The following is a 17,830-nucleotide window of genomic DNA, read 5'->3' on the forward strand; positions in this document are numbered from 1 at the left end:
CTCAGAGCTGAAGGTGAAACCATTTCTCTTTGGCACACGTGAGAAGATCAATACTACCTCATGACACAGTCAGCTTCAAAACTGCACCTCTACAAGGATGGATTCATTCTCTGGATACTAACTACCCTTATGAGTCTCACTTAAATCACACGTAAACCACTGACAACTTCTTGCTGCAGACTGATCTTTCTTCTCTTTCTCAAAGTGTTTCTTATACTAAGAACGTGCTCCTCCTCAACCTCCATCCCCAAGAAGGAGGCATTTTACACCTGCTGAGATTTAGCCTGGCTTATTTCCTCACTTTGAGCCAGACTGAGCCCTGGAGTATCTTGTTACAGTACCATGTCTCTATCAAGATCTTACTGAGCATGATATGCCCGGACCAGGCCATATGTGGGCTTAAAACGGAAGAGAAGGATATCAGGAAAGTGAGCTACCTGACTAAAAGTTGTTTTTAGCCTCAGATCTCATTTCACCAATTCATCAAATTTCACAATCCCTGTAATATTTTGAGATTTTTTTTAAGTTCCATTAGAATGATCCTGGGTGACGTCACCATGGTTGTGACAAATAACTCTGTAGTTTAAAGTTACCATACCAATCTAAATACTAAACCTAATACGCCAGACATAACTGGCTTCACAGCTCCTGATCTGCAACTTGACACCAGATCCTGTGATTGTCAGCGCTGATGCATAGACAATTCCGGAATGCTGCTAGATGAGAAAGCAAAGTGGAACATGGAGGCTAGAACGGAAAAAAGAATAAAAGAACAACAAGATATTTGGGGTCCCAGGGAGATCTGCTGGAGTGTAGAGGAAGACAGACCAGATCTGTTTCTGCAAGAAGCGGCCACTCTGTTGGGGAGACTATCTTGACTCAACAAGGAAGGCTGCCTAGTGACCAAAGCATCTGGCTCCTTTTTCTGACATGCAGAAGAGGCCAGGAACCTCCTAAAACGTTACACAAACTTACGTGTATATGTGCATCTCTTATTTTCTGAAGAAAAGTGCCATAGATCTGAGAATCCAAATGAGCTGTAACTCCCCATTCCCAAGTATAAGAGGGCCTAGCCTGTCTGTTTCCCCACGAGGACTTCTCTAATTCAACACTCTTAGTTCTTACTAGTCATAAGTGAATAATCCCCACCATAGAATCCTATTATATTTCTGACTTGCCCTCTGATAGCAGCAATAATACCATTTACCCTTTCCACTGTAGATGGGATATAAAGTGGTCTTAATTTTACCAAACATCTGGCATCTTTGAGAAAGTGAATTACTAACCTCATTCTCCCCATCAGCCTCTGTGGAATATTCATCCCAAAGGGAACCATGCATTCCATACAAATATGAATGTGCATTTTGTTTGTTGTTTTCATTTTGTCTGTTGTGTGTTTTGTTGTGTCTTTTTTTACAGTTTTGAAATATGCATAGGAATAGAGGTGGCCTTATTATTCCTGAGAGAGGCAGTCACTGGTCTAGTAGGATAAGACAGGGTCACTGTCTAAACTGGCTGTAAAACAGCTTTGCTATAATAAGGTTTCCAGCAGGAGGGTGAGTATTCTGATCAGCAGAGAAACAATGGGACTGAGTCTCATCAAGGTCAGGTAAGAATAAACAGACAAGAGATGGCAACCAGCAAAGAAGGTGAGAAAAGATATCCAAGAATCCAACCAGATAATAGATCACCTTAATTTTAGGATCTCTATCAACCATCTGAGGTGCTATGATTCTAAATGTAGTATGCTGAATATTTAAAAACACAATTTCACTATATATAAAATAGATAACTAATAAGGACCTACTGTAGAACATAGGGAACTCTTCACAATTCTCTGTAATGACCTAAATGAGAAAAGAATCTAAAAAGAATGGAAATAGGCATACTAATTCACTTTGCTGTAGACCAGAAAATAAGACAACATTGTAAATTAACTATAGTCTGATAAAAATTAATTTTAAATAAAAGCACATTTCATAGTACAGCCAATCTTGTCTGTTGTTGATTCATTTAGACTCTGCTGCCTTAGAAAAAATTTTGAAAGGTCATGCCAGAAGCCCAGCCCTCCCTTTCTCCTGCGAGCTATGATTACACTGTACACAAGATCCTACAAAGACAGCTGACACAACTAGTGGTTGAATTCTTTCTTCTGTTTACTTCCAGAAGAGACTTTCCATAGACAGCTGCAAGGCCAGGCTCCCACTGAATGCCATGTCAACCTTGTTACAGTCAGCCTTCACCCATGTTCTTGCCCTGGACCCAGGAGTTGTCTCCTGCAGGTCTAGGAGACCAGAGAGGCCAGCCCAGGGCCACTTTGGGGCTTAGAGACATCACCTGGATCAGCAAAGAAGCCACACCTGCTATGCTGCAATCAGACATTTGTAGGTTCAAATTCTGGTTCAGCCTTTTTCACTTGTACAATATCAGGCAAGTGCCTCAATGTCTCAGCCTCAGGGTCCTTCTCCATAAAATGAGGCTAAGAGTAGCCACTTTCTGGGGAAGGCTGCTGCTGCTGCTGCTGCTAAGTCGCATCAGGGAAGGGATGAGAGCTAAATGACAGAATATATGAGAAGCAATTGGCTTGATGCCTACACTATTATTACTAATTACCATGATCACAGAAGAAAAGCTAATCATCTCTAGCATGGAATGAAAGAGGACAAGATGATATCAGCATTTCTCTTTCTCAGGGCAGGAAGGTCTCTACTCTTCTCTGAGCCTTAAGGCTGATTATCTTCTGACTGAAGGGAGAGAAAGTAGGTTGTTTATATTTCTCTTAGACTCAATGATTCTCCTTCTAGCCCCCATTAAAGAGCTTCTCTGACTTCAAAGTGATGCCAATGAGTGTGAGAAAGCCTTGCCTCTTGTGTGGGGGTAACAAGCACAGGTGCTACTGGTCTGGGAGAGGAACCCCAGGCCCACTGCAACTTGTGACAACAAAGGGCCCACCTGGGTTGAACTCGCACAGTTTCTTGGCACCTGGAGGTGGGGGTGTGTGCCCTCTCCTGAGTTGGTGTTCCCGGTCTCCCTTGACACTCCGACTGGCTGGACACCACATGCTCTGTCTCCTGCAAGAGAAACAGGAAAGGGAGACGAACCGTCAGCAGCCAACAGTTCCACAGTGTTCTCCGGTGGGGGCTGGGTCACAGAGCAGAGCAGCAAGCCGTAGAAAACACACACCACTGACGACTGTGGGGAAGAGGGCTGATGAGTAGTTCAAAACTGAAAAAGTCTCTTTCTATCTGGCAGTTGCTGCCAGGTTACAAAATAAAGAGGAGGTTTCCCTGATGGTCCAGTGGTTAAGACTCTGCACTTCCAAGGCAGGGGGTGCAGGCTCAACCTTGATCAGGGAACTGAGATCCCACATGCGGTGCAACCAAAAAAATTCCAGATACAGAATAAGGAGAAAGTAATAATAAAAACCTAAATTTTACAAACATTAAACATATTATAGAGCTTCCCTAGAGGCTCAGTGGTAAAGAACCCACCTGCCAATGTAGGAGACATGAGTTTGACCCCTGATCTGGTAGGATTCCACACGCCACAGAGCAACTAAGCCGACGCGCCACAGCTGAGGCTGCATTCTAGAGCTCAGGAGCTGCAACTGCTGAGCCCGTGTGAGGCAATTACTGAAGCCCAGGCTCTGCAGTAAGAAAGGCCACCACAATGAGAAGCCTGTGCACCGCTAGAGAGTAGCCCCCAGTCACCATAAACAGAGAAAAGCCCACTCGGCAACAAACACCCAGCACAGCCCAAAATAAAACTATGAAAAAGTTATACAGGAGTATTTAATGAACAAATAGATTTGAAAAAGTAATCTCCAGAATATTAACAGCATAGGCTCAATTTTGCCAAATCAAATATATGTATAAATGTACACACACACAAATACAAAGTTGAGATCAAGTGAACCAAAATCTTAACAATGACTAACATTAAGATGTCATTTTTTTTCTTTTGGGTGCTCATCTACCTTCATTAAAATAATGATACATTATTCCTATAATAAGAAAGAAATTTAAGTGAATCTGAAAACTAAGGGACAAATAATTCTTATAAATTCCAAATCCTAAGTATGCTTAGTATCCCTCTCCTCCCCACTCTCTCTCTCTCTCTCTCTCTCTCTCTCTCACACACACACACACACACATATATACACACATACACACACACCTGTCTATACTGCACCCAAAGAAATCACTAGATTGGCCCCATCATCCTATGATGAACTCTACTAATTAATTTAGGAAATCTAACAGAAGTCAAGTCTAGAGAGTATCATAAACATTCCCAAGTTAAAATGAATCTGTATTCAATACAAAGACACACATACGCAAAATGAAAGACTTATATACATTCAGCAATTGAAACACTATAGTGTTTGAGCCATGCCAAACCTCTGACAAACTTGCTTTAGGATAAAATAGCTCTTCTTTACATGAAAAATGAAATACGAAATCCAAAATCAGTAAGAAATTCAGCAAATGCAGATGGCCACTGTTATCCAGTCAAAATATTCACGTGACACAGTGAATCAGGCTCTGACTGTGCAGTATATTGTGGTGACAATACAGACAAGTCCCTCTCCTGTGGGTACAGGCTGAAGTCAGTGTAAGTGCCAGTTTGTGAGGCATCTCAGAAAGCATTTTTCTAAAATACGAGAATAGTTTGGCGGGGCTCTTTGCCAAGTAGTCATCAGAAACTTCTACAGCAAAACCATAGGAATGCTTTCCTATAAGAGGGGTAAAATGGGAAGCAGGAGCAGAGCTGAGAAAAAAATGAATTAGAAACACCAAGATTCTTTCTTTAGTTTCAGTTTTCGAAGCGTCCAGCGTCAGGCAAGAAGACACACCACATGGAAGGTTGCCATTAGTGTCTGACATTTCCTTAGACATAGTAGCTGCTTGCAAAAAATTCTACAGCTACGTGAATACTGGTCAAGTTTCCCCAAACAATGGTTTTCAAGTGAGATAGCTCTGCTTGCATGTATGTGAGGTATGTGTCCTTAGACCAATTACATCCATCATCTGGACCTTGGTTTCCTTATCTGTACAATGGAGATAATATTCCAAGCTCATGAAGGTATTGAACAAGATGCTCTTTTACTGCTTGCCAACTGGAGGCATACCATGGAATGGGAGCTACTCATGATGATAATTATAATCCTTTTATAAAAATTCCTCCCAAGCTCAATATTCTGCAACTAGTGTTAAGGAAATACCTGGAGACTTAGTCCAAATGAGCTCAGTGAAAGCAAACTACTTTTGTGTTGGGATGCACGTTTCAGGTTTCTATACTAAAATATTATTTTAAACACTGTATTTAGAAACCACCCTACTTGGAGACCTAATGACAAGGCCCTTCTAATTTCTAAACAATTTAAAACAGAAATTTCAATTTTATTAAAATTTAACCCTTTTAAGAAACAGTAAGTTTTGGTTTTTGTTTTTCCCAAAGAGAGTGTTTTATCTCATCCTTTGAACTCACAGAGGCCAAAAAGGGTTTCAGGCCACACATTGCAGGACTCCTATGGATTTTACAAGCAAAAGCAAGAATAAATAAATGGGAATACGTCAAAACTAAAAAGCTTTTGTACAGCAAAGAAAGCGATCAATAAAACCAAAAGGCAGCCTACTGAACAGGAAAAGATAATTGCAAATCATGTATCTGATAAGAGGCTAATATCCAAAATATACAAAGAATCCACACAACTCATAACAAACAGAAATCTGATTAAGAAATGGGAAGAGGGCCCGAGTAGATACTTCTCATCAAGGAAGGCATACAGATGGTCAACAGACACATGAAAAGAGCTCAACATCACTAATCATCAGGGAAATGAAAATCAAAACCACAGTGAGAGATCATCTCACACCTATCAGAATGTCTTTCTGATAATAACCAACAAATAATTATTGGTGAGGATATTGAGAAGAGGAAACCCTCATGCACTGTTGGTGCAAATGCAAACTGGGACAGCCACTATGGAAAACAGCATGGAGTTTTCTCAAAAAATTAAAAACAGAACTACCATATGACCCAGTGATTTCACATCTGGGTATTTATCCATAGCAAACAAAAATACTAATTGAAAAGATATATGCACCCTTTTGGGCTTTCCAGGTGGTACTAGTGGAAAACAACCTGCCTGCCAGTGCAGGAGATATAAGAAATGTGGGCTTGGTTCCTGGGTCAGGAAGATCCTCTGGAGGAGGGCATGGCAACCCACTCCAGTATTCTTGCCTGAAGAATCCCGTGGACAGAGGAGCCTGGCAGGCCACAGTCCGCAGGGTGGCAAAGAGTCAGACATGACTGAAGTTACTTAGCCTGCACACACACACATGCACCCTTATGATCACTGCAGCAAACAGCCAACATGCAAACACAATCTGTGTCCATCACTAGAAGAACGGAAGGGAAAAAGAGAATAGTATAAACACATACAGGCTCACTGAATACATTACTCAGTCATAAGAAAAGAACAAAATCTTGCCATCTGCAACAACTTGGGTGAACCAAGAGGGCATTATGCTAAGTCAGAAAAAGAAAGACGAACACCATATGATTTCACTAATATATGGAATCTAGAAAACAAAACAAACAAGCAAAACAAAACAGAAACATTCATGTGGATGCAGAGAATAAATTGATGTTCACCAAAAGGAAGGTGGGCAGGGGACTGCGCAATACAAATGAAGGGGATTTAAGAGGTATTAACTTCCAGTTATAAGTCACAGGCATGCACTTCATAGGGAATATAGTCAACAGTACTGCAACATTTTTGTATAGTGACAGATGGTTACGAGACATATCGTGATGATCAGTGTGTTATGCATACAAATGTTGAACTACTATTGCACGCCTGAAAAATAATACAACATTGAATGTCAGCTATAGTGAAAGTGAAAAGTGAAGTTGCTCAGTCGTGTCCGACTCTTTGCAACCCCATGGAGCCCTACCAGGCTCCTCTGTCCATGGGATTTCCTAGGCAACAGTACTGGAGTGGGTTGCCATTTCCTTCTCCAGGGGATCTTCCTGACCCCGGGATCAAACCCAGGTCTCCCACATCGCAGGCAGACGCTTTAGCGTCTGAGCCACCACGGTAAAAAAGCGATCATCTACTACATACCAAGGATGCTGATAGTTAAGAGGGTTATATAAAAGCAAATGAGACCTCTTTGCCCCCAAAGAACTACAGAATCTGTTTTTGACAAAGACTAAAGCATGAGATGGCAGACACTAACTTGCCTACTTCTGTGTTAATGCGTTTGTCAAACGGGAGGTACAAACTGACCAATGGGAACAAGGCAAGTAGAAGCCAAGATCTTCTCCTCCAGGTTAATCTTCAAACCACCTAATTAGGCAGAGTCTGGATGGGCATCTGTAAGAGGAGTCATCCTATATCTTTTCCTGCTCCCAACCACCCTCTTCTACCCTTTGACTTCACCTCCTGCAAGTCCCAAGCCCAGCCTCAGTACAGGTATTTCTGGGTTTTCTGCTATATGCAGGAACAAACTGTCTAAGCTCTGAGACATTTCATGAGAAAGAAATTACATAATAAAACATTATTTTGGTCATATTCTGACCCATGAGCAGAGGCTAGGATAGTATACAAAATGACAAGAGAGAAGTTATCTATTAATTAGGTTGAGAGGCTCAAAGCCCCAGCTGAAGTGTTTACAATAGCCAGGACATGGAAACAACCTAGATGTCCATCGGCAGACAAATGGGTAAGAAAGCTGTGGTACATATACACAATGGAGTATTACTCAGCCATTAAAAAGAATGCATTTGAATCAGTTCTACTGAGGTGGATGAAACTGAAGCCTATTATATAGAGTGAAGTAAGCCAGAAAGAAAAACACCAATACAGTATATTAACACACATATATAGAAAATTTAGGAAGATGGTAACGATGACCTATATGAGAGACAGCAAAAGACACAAAGATGTAAAGAACAGACTTTTGGACTCTGTAGGAGAAGGCAAGGGTGGGATGATTTGAGAGAATAGCATTGAAACATGTATATTATCATATATGAAATAGATCGCCAGTCCAGGTTTGATGCATGAGACAGGGTGCTCAGGGCCAGTGCACCGGGATGAACCTGAGGGATGAGATGGGAGGGAGGTGGGAGGGAGGGTCAGGATGGGGAACACATGTACACCCGTGGCTGATTCATGTGAATGTATGGCAAAAAACACTACAATATTGTAAAGTAATTGGCCTCCAATTAAATAAATAAATAAGCTGAATTGTAAAAAAAACAGACACCCTTAAGCAGAAATGGTGAAATATGATATTTCACCTTCATTGGGATTTTAGAGTTCAGCTGGATCATAAAGAACTTGAGAGAGTCTATCTTTAATCCAATGGCATGGCCACTGTTTCAGGTCCTTCCAAGTTCCCTAATTTGTACAAATCCATGACCCAGACAGGGAAGGCAATGGCACGCCACTCCAGTACTCTTGCCTGGAAAATCCAATGGATGGAGGAGCCTGGTGGGCTGCGTTCCATGGGGTTGCTAAGAAATGGACACAACTGAGTGACTTCACTTTCACTTTTCACTTTCATGCATTGGAGAAGGAAATGGCAACCCACTCCAGTGTTCTTGCCTGGAGAATCCCAGGGACAGGGGAGCCTGGTGGGCTGCCATCTATGGGGTCGCACAGAGTCGGACACGACTGAAGCGACTTAGCAGCAGCAACAGCAGCAGCCATGACCCAGAATAATTTTCCATCCTTATTCCAGTTTTTGCCCATCTGCTCTAGTTTGCCAAGCCAGAATACTACCCTTAAGCCACAAAGACATATGCATTCTCTAAATCTTAAAAGATATGGTGAGTCAAAATAGTCATTTTTTAGTCTTCTCACAGTTGAGGTTTTACCTGTAACCATTCTATTCCATAATTGATTAAAACTGTTATTTTCTCCAATTGCAGGCTCAATTTTTAAATTAAATGGTTTTATAACTAATCACTCCGTTGCTAATAAAAATGTCTTAAATTCATGGCATTGTGTTTTAAGATACCTCCACAGTTCAGAAGGACACACATTTTCAGCTTTTAAAACAAATAAGGAAAATGTTATCAATATACCCTCTCCTATATGACCCTAAAGTTCCTGTTACCTTAAATTTGCACAATTCTGTGAAAGTAACTTATAGTCCATCTGAATAATTTGGAGTTTTAAAGATTTTTAGCCCTGATTAAAAGAACTATTTGTTATTATCACATTCATTTCATAACTGGGGGAAAGGAAGCCCTGGAAGAGATGATTTAAATTTCTTTTAAAAAACTGTCTGATTATTACTTAATGTTCTGATCCTTTAATAAAGAGGGAAATTACATATTTCCTCAATCTTACCACTTCCATTTTAAAAATAATTTCTAGGATTTTCCTAGTGATCCAGTGGTTAAGAATCCACCTTCCAATGCAGGGGACACGTGTTGGATCCCTACTCAGGGAATGAAGATCCCACATGCCACAGGGCAACTAAGTTAGACTAATCAAGAGAAGACAAGGCAGACGATTTACCTAGGACAGAAAGACTGTCTTTTATGCAAGAGATGACTTCCTGAAGATTTTGCAAAATCTAACTGAGATTTATATTTTAAGACCAGTCCCATAACAGAAGGTTTTAGGTATTTCTGTTCACCAGCTGAAGTGGAAATATTTCAATAAAATAAACACAGCTTATAATTCAATAGATCCAAACAGCTTTAAATAATGCAAATCTTGATAAATCTGGAGGTAGAATTAAATTATTTCAAATTTTTTACATTGAGTGACTTAATATTTTATACTCAATACTTTAATTCAAATTGCCTAAAATAGGACCATACTGTACCACAGCAATTTCCAACCTTTTTGGCACTAGGGACCAGTTTTATGGAAGACAATCTTTCCACGGACCAGGGTGAGTGGGGGGTGGGTGGTTTGGGGATTGATTCCCATAAGGAGTATACAACCTAGATCCCTAGCATGCTCAGTTCACAATAGGGTTCACATTCCGATGAGAATCTAAGGCCACTATTGATCTGATAGAAGGCAGAGCTTAGGCAACAGTGTGAGCAATGGGGAGCAGATGTAAATACAGGTGAAGTTTTGCTCACTTGCCTGCCACTCACTTCCCGCCAGGCGGATCTGTTTCTAAAAGGTCAAGGACCAGTACCAGTCCATGGCCCGGGGTTCAGTATCCCTGCTGTACCCAAGCTAAAGAACCCAGAGCCTAATTTCAATCTCCTAATTCAAAATTTGGAGTTCTTTCCATCCTGTTTCAACATTTCAAGTTTACTATTGTCAAATGACAAAACAAACAGTTTAGTAACCAATCTGATGTCCTTTCCTCAAGAGGAAACTATCCATAGACTGGGGGAGCACAGCACCTATGAAACAGGAGAGCATTCTTCCCGAGTGACTTTAGGCAAGAGTGAGTATCTAGGCAAGAGGTAACAAAGAAACAGCGCATGACTAGCTAAGAGGATGGGAATTTCCTTATAAGGCCAGTAAGGCCTATCTTCTAGTGCAAGGAAAGCCACCGAAAGATGATTTGAAGGACTCTAACTGATGTGTGCTTCCACAACAATCAATTCCAGTAAGTACAGGCTGACAGGTATTCTACTGGAAGTCCTGGCCAGAGCCATTAGGCAAGAAAAAGAAAGACATCTAAATTGGGAAGGAAGAAGTAAAGCTGTCACCATGCAGATGACATGACATGATTCAGAGGAAACACTAAAGACTCTACAAGAAATAGAACAAACAGATTCAGTAAAAGTGCAGGATGCAAAATCAATACGCAAAAACCTCTCGTCTTTCTACACACTAATAAACTATCTGAAAGAGAAATTAAGAAAACAACCCCACTTACAATGACATCAAAAAATAAAATAACTAGGAATAAATTTTACAAAGATGGTGAAAGACCTATATCTTGAAAAGGTATTGATGAAATAAATCGAAACAGACACACGTCAATGGAAAAGATATTCCATGCTCACGTATTAGAAGAATTAGTGGTGTCAAAACGTCCACATTACCCAAAGCAATCTATAAATTCAATGCAATTCCTGTCAAAATTTCAATGGCACTTTTTACACAACTAGAATAAATAATTCTAAAATTACTATGGAACCACAAAAGACACCAAATAGTCCAAGTAACTTTGAGAAAGAAGAACAAGGCTAGAAATATCATGTTACCTGATTGCAAACCATATTACAAATTTTTACTAATTGAAACAGTATTGTATTGGCATAAAAATAGACATATAGATCAATGGAATACAACAGAACCCAGAAATAAACCTATGCATATATAGTCAATTAAGTTACAACAAAGGAGACAATAGTGTACAATTGGGAAAGGACAGCATCCTCAATAAATGGTATTGAGAAAACTGGACAGCCATATGCAAAAGGATGAAATTGGACCACCATCTCACACCATATACAAAAATTAACTCAAAATTCATTAAAGACTTGAATGTAAGACCAGAAACCATCAAACTCCTAGAAAAAAAAAAACAAACCATATATGGTAAGCTCCTTGACATCACTCTTAGGGATATATTTTTGGATCTGACTCCAAAGACAACTGCAACAAAAGCAAAAATAATCAAATGACAAACTCAAAAGCTGCACAGCAAAGGAAACTGACAAAGAGCAAGCTACTGAATGAGAGGGAATATTCACAAATCATAAATATAACAAGGGACTAATATCCAAAATAAAAAGAACTCATATAACTCAAAAACAGCAACAACAAAAACTCCGAACAATCCAATTTAAAAACAACAGAGATCTGGAAAGACATCATCCCAAGGAAGACATAATGATGGCCAACAACCACATGAAAAGATGTCCATCATCACTAAGCTCAGGAAATGCAAATCAAAACCATACTGAGATATCTCCCACCTATCAGAACAGCTATTATAAAAGAGACAAAAAATAACAAGTGTTGGCGAGGATGTGGAGAAAAGGGAACCATTGTGTACTACTGGTGGGAGTGTAAACTGGTGCAGCCACTACGGAAAACAGTATGGAGGTTACTCAAAAAACTAAAGATAGAAATATTCAATGGCCTGGCAATTCTACTCCTGGGTATTTATTCTGAGGGAAAAAAAAATACTAATTTGAAAAGATGTATGTACCCCACTGTACACAGCAGCATTAGTTACACTAGCCAAGATACGGAAGCAACCTAAGGACACACTGACAGACAAATGGATAAGGAAGATGTAGCGGAGAATCCCAGGGGCGGGGGAGCCTGGTGGGCTGCTGTCTATGGGGTCACAGAGTTGGACACGACTGAAGCGACTTAGCAGCAGCAGCAGCAGCAGCATGTGTACACACACACACACACACACACACACACACACACACACACACACACACACAGAGGAATACTGTTCCACTATAAGCAAGAATGAAATCTTGCTATTGACAACAACAGGGATGGACCTTGAGGATATTATGCTAAGTCAGATGAATCAGGCAAAGACAAATACTGCATGGAAGAAAGTGAAAGTGAAAGTTGCTCAGTTGTGTCCAACTCTTTGCGACCCCATGGACTATACAGTCCATGGAATTCTCCAGGCCAGAAAACTGGAGTGGGTAGCCTTTCCCTTCTCCAAGGGATCTTCCCAACCAAGGGATCAAACCCAGGTCTCCCTCATTGCAGGTGGATTCTTTACCAGCTGAGCCACAAGGGAAGCCCAATAATACCAGAATGGGTAGCCTATCCCTCCTCCAGAGGATCTTCTCGACCCAGGAATCGAATCAGGGTCTGCTGCATAAAATCATCAAACACTGTATGATTTTACTTTATATGTGGAATCTAAAAACGAATGAACAAACAAAACTCATAGACACAAGAACAGATCAATGGTTATCAGAGGGGAAAGGGGTTGGAGACGGGCAAAAATGGTGAAGTTGTATGGTGATGGGTGGAAAACTAGACTTTACGTAACAATCACTTTTGTAGTATATGCCAAAATCGAATTATTATGTTATACTCTGAGACTACTGTGTTATGTACCAAATTTACCTCAACTGAAAAAAGATTTATTTATAGTGCAGGATGCCTTGATGGTTTTTAGTAGTCTGACTTGTGCCTACTTAGATTTTGATGTGCTGTTGGTCAAAAATCTCTGAATTTCTTCTCTTATTGCCCCAAGTTCACCTGTGGTTTATGCTATAAAGGCTAACCTGGTAGTTTTGTGAGTCCCCTAATGGCTGCCATCTTGCTTCACTTAGATAGAAGAGTATCTATTATTTTCCCTTGAAATAATCCTCTCTAATTCAAGAGGAGTTACCTGCTTCCAGCTGCCTGTGCACACAGTTCCTGAAACCTTAAGTCTCACCCTAAAAACCTAGAGTCTCTCACAATTCAATTATCTGCCTGCAAGAATTAGGTCAAATGCAGCTCAGAATGCAAAAGAAGCAGAATTCCACCGGAAGCAGAGTGGCCCAAGAGCCAGCAAACCAAGAGGGCTCTGGTGGAAACTTCATCTGCATGTAGGAACTGATTCTGCAATCTTCAGCACCTGTCTTCAGATCCCATCTTGTCACCAATATTCAATGACAAAACTAAAATAACTCAGTAACAAGTGTGATGTATTTTATCCAACGGAATACAGCCTCTGAATTGGGAGAGTAAAGGGCCTCATGAGCAGTGGAACACTCTTTCCAAAGGATTCTGGGCAAGCAAGAGTTTTATAAAGTGTTTGAAATGGCAACAGGGAGGGAGAGCATGATGGGTTAGGAAGACAGGAATTCCTTATAAGATTGGTGGGTCATATTTTCAAGGGTAAGATAATAGTAAAGCTGAGTTAGAGGCCTGTGATTGGTTTGTGCTGTTTCCTTGACAACTGTTTGCTGTAAGTGTAGGCTGACTTAGGTTTAGATTTGTGAAGAGGCTGGGCGTCTGGAAAGGCTCCAATCTATGGGCCCCGTTAGACAAAGTAACATTATCACTGTAGACCCAAGACATAGCCCATGCAAATCAGCATGAACACAGTTACATTCAACAGGTGTAAGGTCAAGAGAGCAAACAAAAGAGTATCAGAGAGAGTCACCAGGCATTTGGGTCCTCAGCGGTGTTTATTTTTGCTCCTCTGAAGCATGTGGATAAAGAAGACAGGACTCCAAAGTGAGAGAGATTCACAAAGACCAGAAGGTCCTCCTTTAATGAGCTTAAAAGTGGCTGCAAGAGAGGCAAGATGAGCACCCTTGGGTGTCCTGCAGGCCCCAAATCCAAGCGTCTCACTCCAGAGAGCTCCATGCCTGCTCCTGTCCCACTGAGGAATCAGGCCTTGTCCAAGCCTCCAACTCACTCAAACCAACTGCAGCATGTCACTGAGTCTGCAGAAGACCGCAAACGGGACGAAGCTCGGAGGAAAGCAGAGGGCATACCCTGGCCCTCGTCACTCTGCTTTGTTCCCTAGAAGCACAGGATCTCAAACTGCCACAGCTAGGCCCTAAAAACTGCTTACATGACCTCTGAACCAGCCTGACCCCTCAAGGCATTTGAAGCTTCTGACTTGACCATTAAAACTCCTAGAATTCAGGAACAGGCCACCTCTTCAGCATTACGGACTTCCTGGGTTTCTGACTCCAGCTGATCCTTGAACAACGCAGGAGTTAGGGGTGCCTGAGTACACACTCCCCGTCAAAATCTGCATATTCTCATCTCTGCCTCAAAAACCAAGGAATAGATGAGTGACTCACTCGCAAGCAAGAAGCTGAAACCACCTGGATGGAAACAGGACTTGAACCCTTCTTTTGATTCTACATGTTGTGATCTCTAGTCAACACAAACTTTTCCCCACACTTAGTTCATTTAAAGATTTGTAAAATGAAAATACAGGTACCATAATTTTTTTTAATCTGCATATAAGTGGCTTCCCACAGTTCCAATACATGTTAACCAAGGGTCATCTACACATTCACTTTTCGTTCTAATATGTGGCTTCTATCAGGCGCCACATTCTGTGTTCTCCCTAATTCTTGCCCTCAGGGAGCTCTCAGTCTGGTCGTGGCAATGATGGTGTTGGTGGCCACACACAGGCTATCGCAGTATGAGCAATGCTACACTAGGATAAAGGTATGTGTGAGATGCTCTGGGAACACGTAGAAAGGAAAGCAGACCCAATTCATGGGAGAAGCATCACTGAAGTGGTCTAAGAATGAAGCAGAGACGGGGAGACAGAATGTACCAAGGCAAACAGGTGTCAGTGAGGGACCGGCATGTTCGAGGAACTCAGGGCCATTGGCTATGTTTGGGTGGGAGTCAAATATAAGTGGGGAGGTGACCAACAAGGTGAGCAGGGCACAGGAAGAGGCCAGATCATATGAGCCCTATGAAATCTTATTCTGAAGTCAATGGTCAGTTCAGTTCAGTTCAGTTGCTTAGTCGTGTCCAACTCTTTGCAACCCCATGAATCGCAGCACGCCAGGCCTCCCTGTCCATCACCAACTCCCGCAGTTCACTCAGACTTGCGTCCATCGAGTCAGTGATGCCATCCAGCCATCTCATCCTCTGTCATCCCCTTCTTCTCCTGCCCCCAATCCCTCCCAGCATCAAAGTCTTCTCCAGTAAGTCAACCCTTCACATGAGGTGGCCAAAGTACTGGAGTTTCAGCTTTAACATAATTCCTTCCAAAGAAATCCCAGGGTTGATCTCTTCAGATTGGACTGGTTGGATCTCCTTGCAGTCCAAGGGACTCTCAAGAGTCTTCTGCAACACCACAGTTCAAAAGCATCAATTCTTCGGTGCTCAGCCTTCACAGTCCAACTCTCACATCCATGCATGACTACTGGAAAAAGCATAGCCTTGACTAGACGGACCCTGGTCGGCAAAGTAATGTCTCTGCTTTTGAATATGCTATCTAGGTTGGTCATAACTTTTCTTCCAAGGAGTAAGCGTCTTTTAATTTCACGAAAGTCAATGGTAAGTCACTGAAAATTGTAAGTAAGACCTGTTTAGATTTGCACTGGACAAAAACCATCTAGGGCCTGTCAGGCAAGTCGATTAGAAGGTAAGGAGAGACAGTGAAAGGAAGGAGGACAGCTGGATAATCAGGTTACCCCAAGTTAGACATGACTGTCACTCGGCATTACAGAGGTGGCAGTCAGAATGAAGAAAGGTTGATTGGTTTAAAAGATATTAAACAGGTGATTGACAGGATGTAGGTGAATGAGAAAGAGAAGGGACTGAAAATGATGTCAAATCTCGAGTTTGGAAAAATGGGATGACTAATACTTCTGCTCCCTGAGATGGAGGCAGGGAGAGAAAGAATGTTATGGAAAAGTTAGGTGTCGGGTCCGGGTAGCATCAAGGTGGCAATGATAAATATATGGGCTGGGGTCCTAGAGGCATATCAGGGCCAGGAATAAATATTTGGAAATAAGCATTAAGGTGACTAAAACTATAAGTGGTATAATTCCATTCAATATGTGAAGGGAGAGAAGAAAAAACCTGGAAGAGAACCTTGAGAAACACCAGCATTTATGGGACTGATGATATATCCTTAAATTAAAAATTAGGCTGCCAAACAGTGTATACAATAAGAGCACATGGGAGGGACTGCCCTAAGTGGTCTCATGGTTAGGATTCTGCACTTTCACTGCTGAGGGCACAGGTTTAATCTCTGGTCAGGGAACCAACCAAACTGATCACATGATCACCAAACTGACAAAACATGGTCCACTGGAGAAGGGAATGGCAAACCACTTCAGTATTCTTGCCTTGAGAACCCTATGAACAGTACGAAAAGGAAAAAAAGATAGGACACTGAAAGATGAATGCCCCAGGTTGGTAGGTGCCCAATATGCTACTGGAGATCAGTGGAAAAATAACTCCAGAAAGAATAGAGAGACAGAGCCAAAGCAAAAACAACACCCAGTTATGGATGTTACTAGTGATGGAAGCAAGGTCTGATGCTGTAAAGAGCAATATTGCATAGGAACCTGGAATGTTCGGTCCATAAATCAAGGCAAATTGGAAATGGTCAAACAGGAGATGGCAAGAGTGAACACCGACATTCTAAGGAATCAGCGAACTAAAATGGACTGGAATGGGTAAATTTAACTCAGATGACCATTATATCTACTACTGTGGGCAAGAATCCCTTAGAAGAAATGGAGTAGCCATCAGAGTCAACAAAAGAGTCGAAAATGCAGTACTTGGATGCAGTCTCAAAAACGACAGAATGATCTCTGCTCATTTCCAAGGCAAACCATTCAATATCATAGCAATATGCCCTGACCAGTAATGCTGAAGAAACTGAAGTTGAACAGTTCTATGAAGACCTACAAGACCTTCTAAAACTAACGCCCCAAAAAGATGCCCTTTACATTATAGGGGACTGGAATGCAAAGGTAGGAAATCAAGAGATACCTGGAGCAAGAGGCAAATTTGGCCTTGGAGTACAAAATGAAGCAGGACAAAGGCTAACAGAGTTTTGCCAAGAGACCACACTAGTCATAGCAAATGCCCTATTCCATTAACACAAGAGAAGACTCTACACATGGACATCACCAGATGGTCAACACCGAAATCAGAATGATTATATTCCTTGCAGCCAAAGATGGAGAAGCTCTATACAGGCAGCAAAAACAAGACTGGGAGCTGACTGTGGCTCAGATCATGAACTCCTTATTGCCAAACTCAGACTTAAATTGAAGAAAGTAGGGAAAACCACTAGACCATTCAGGTATGACCTAAATCAAATCCCTTATAATTATACAGTGGAAGCAACAAACTGATTCAAAGGATTAGATCATATAGACAGAGTGCCTGAAGAACTATGGACAGAGGTTC

General features: G+C 41.4%; 1 protein-coding gene across 9 annotated transcripts in view; it reads right to left on the reverse strand.

Moving 5' to 3' along the window:
• Positions 1–17,830, reverse strand: part of FAM13C (family with sequence similarity 13 member C) — a 139,772-nt gene that overhangs the window by 75,968 nt on the left and 45,974 nt on the right. For 8 of the 9 annotated variants that reach the window (XM_060406447.1, XM_012105090.3, XM_060406446.1 and 5 more), the window contains one exon: positions 2,953–3,071. The exons of the other annotated variant lie outside the window; for it this stretch is intronic. In XM_060406447.1, the coding sequence (XP_060262430.1) occupies positions 2,953–3,071 (119 nt within the window). The remainder of the gene's footprint in view (positions 1–2,952; positions 3,072–17,830) is intronic. 9 annotated transcript variants of the gene reach the window in all.

This window comes from Ovis aries, chromosome 25, assembly GCF_016772045.2.
Source record: "Ovis aries strain OAR_USU_Benz2616 breed Rambouillet chromosome 25, ARS-UI_Ramb_v3.0, whole genome shotgun sequence".
Classification (NCBI taxonomy): Eukaryota; Metazoa; Chordata; class Mammalia; order Artiodactyla; family Bovidae; genus Ovis; species Ovis aries.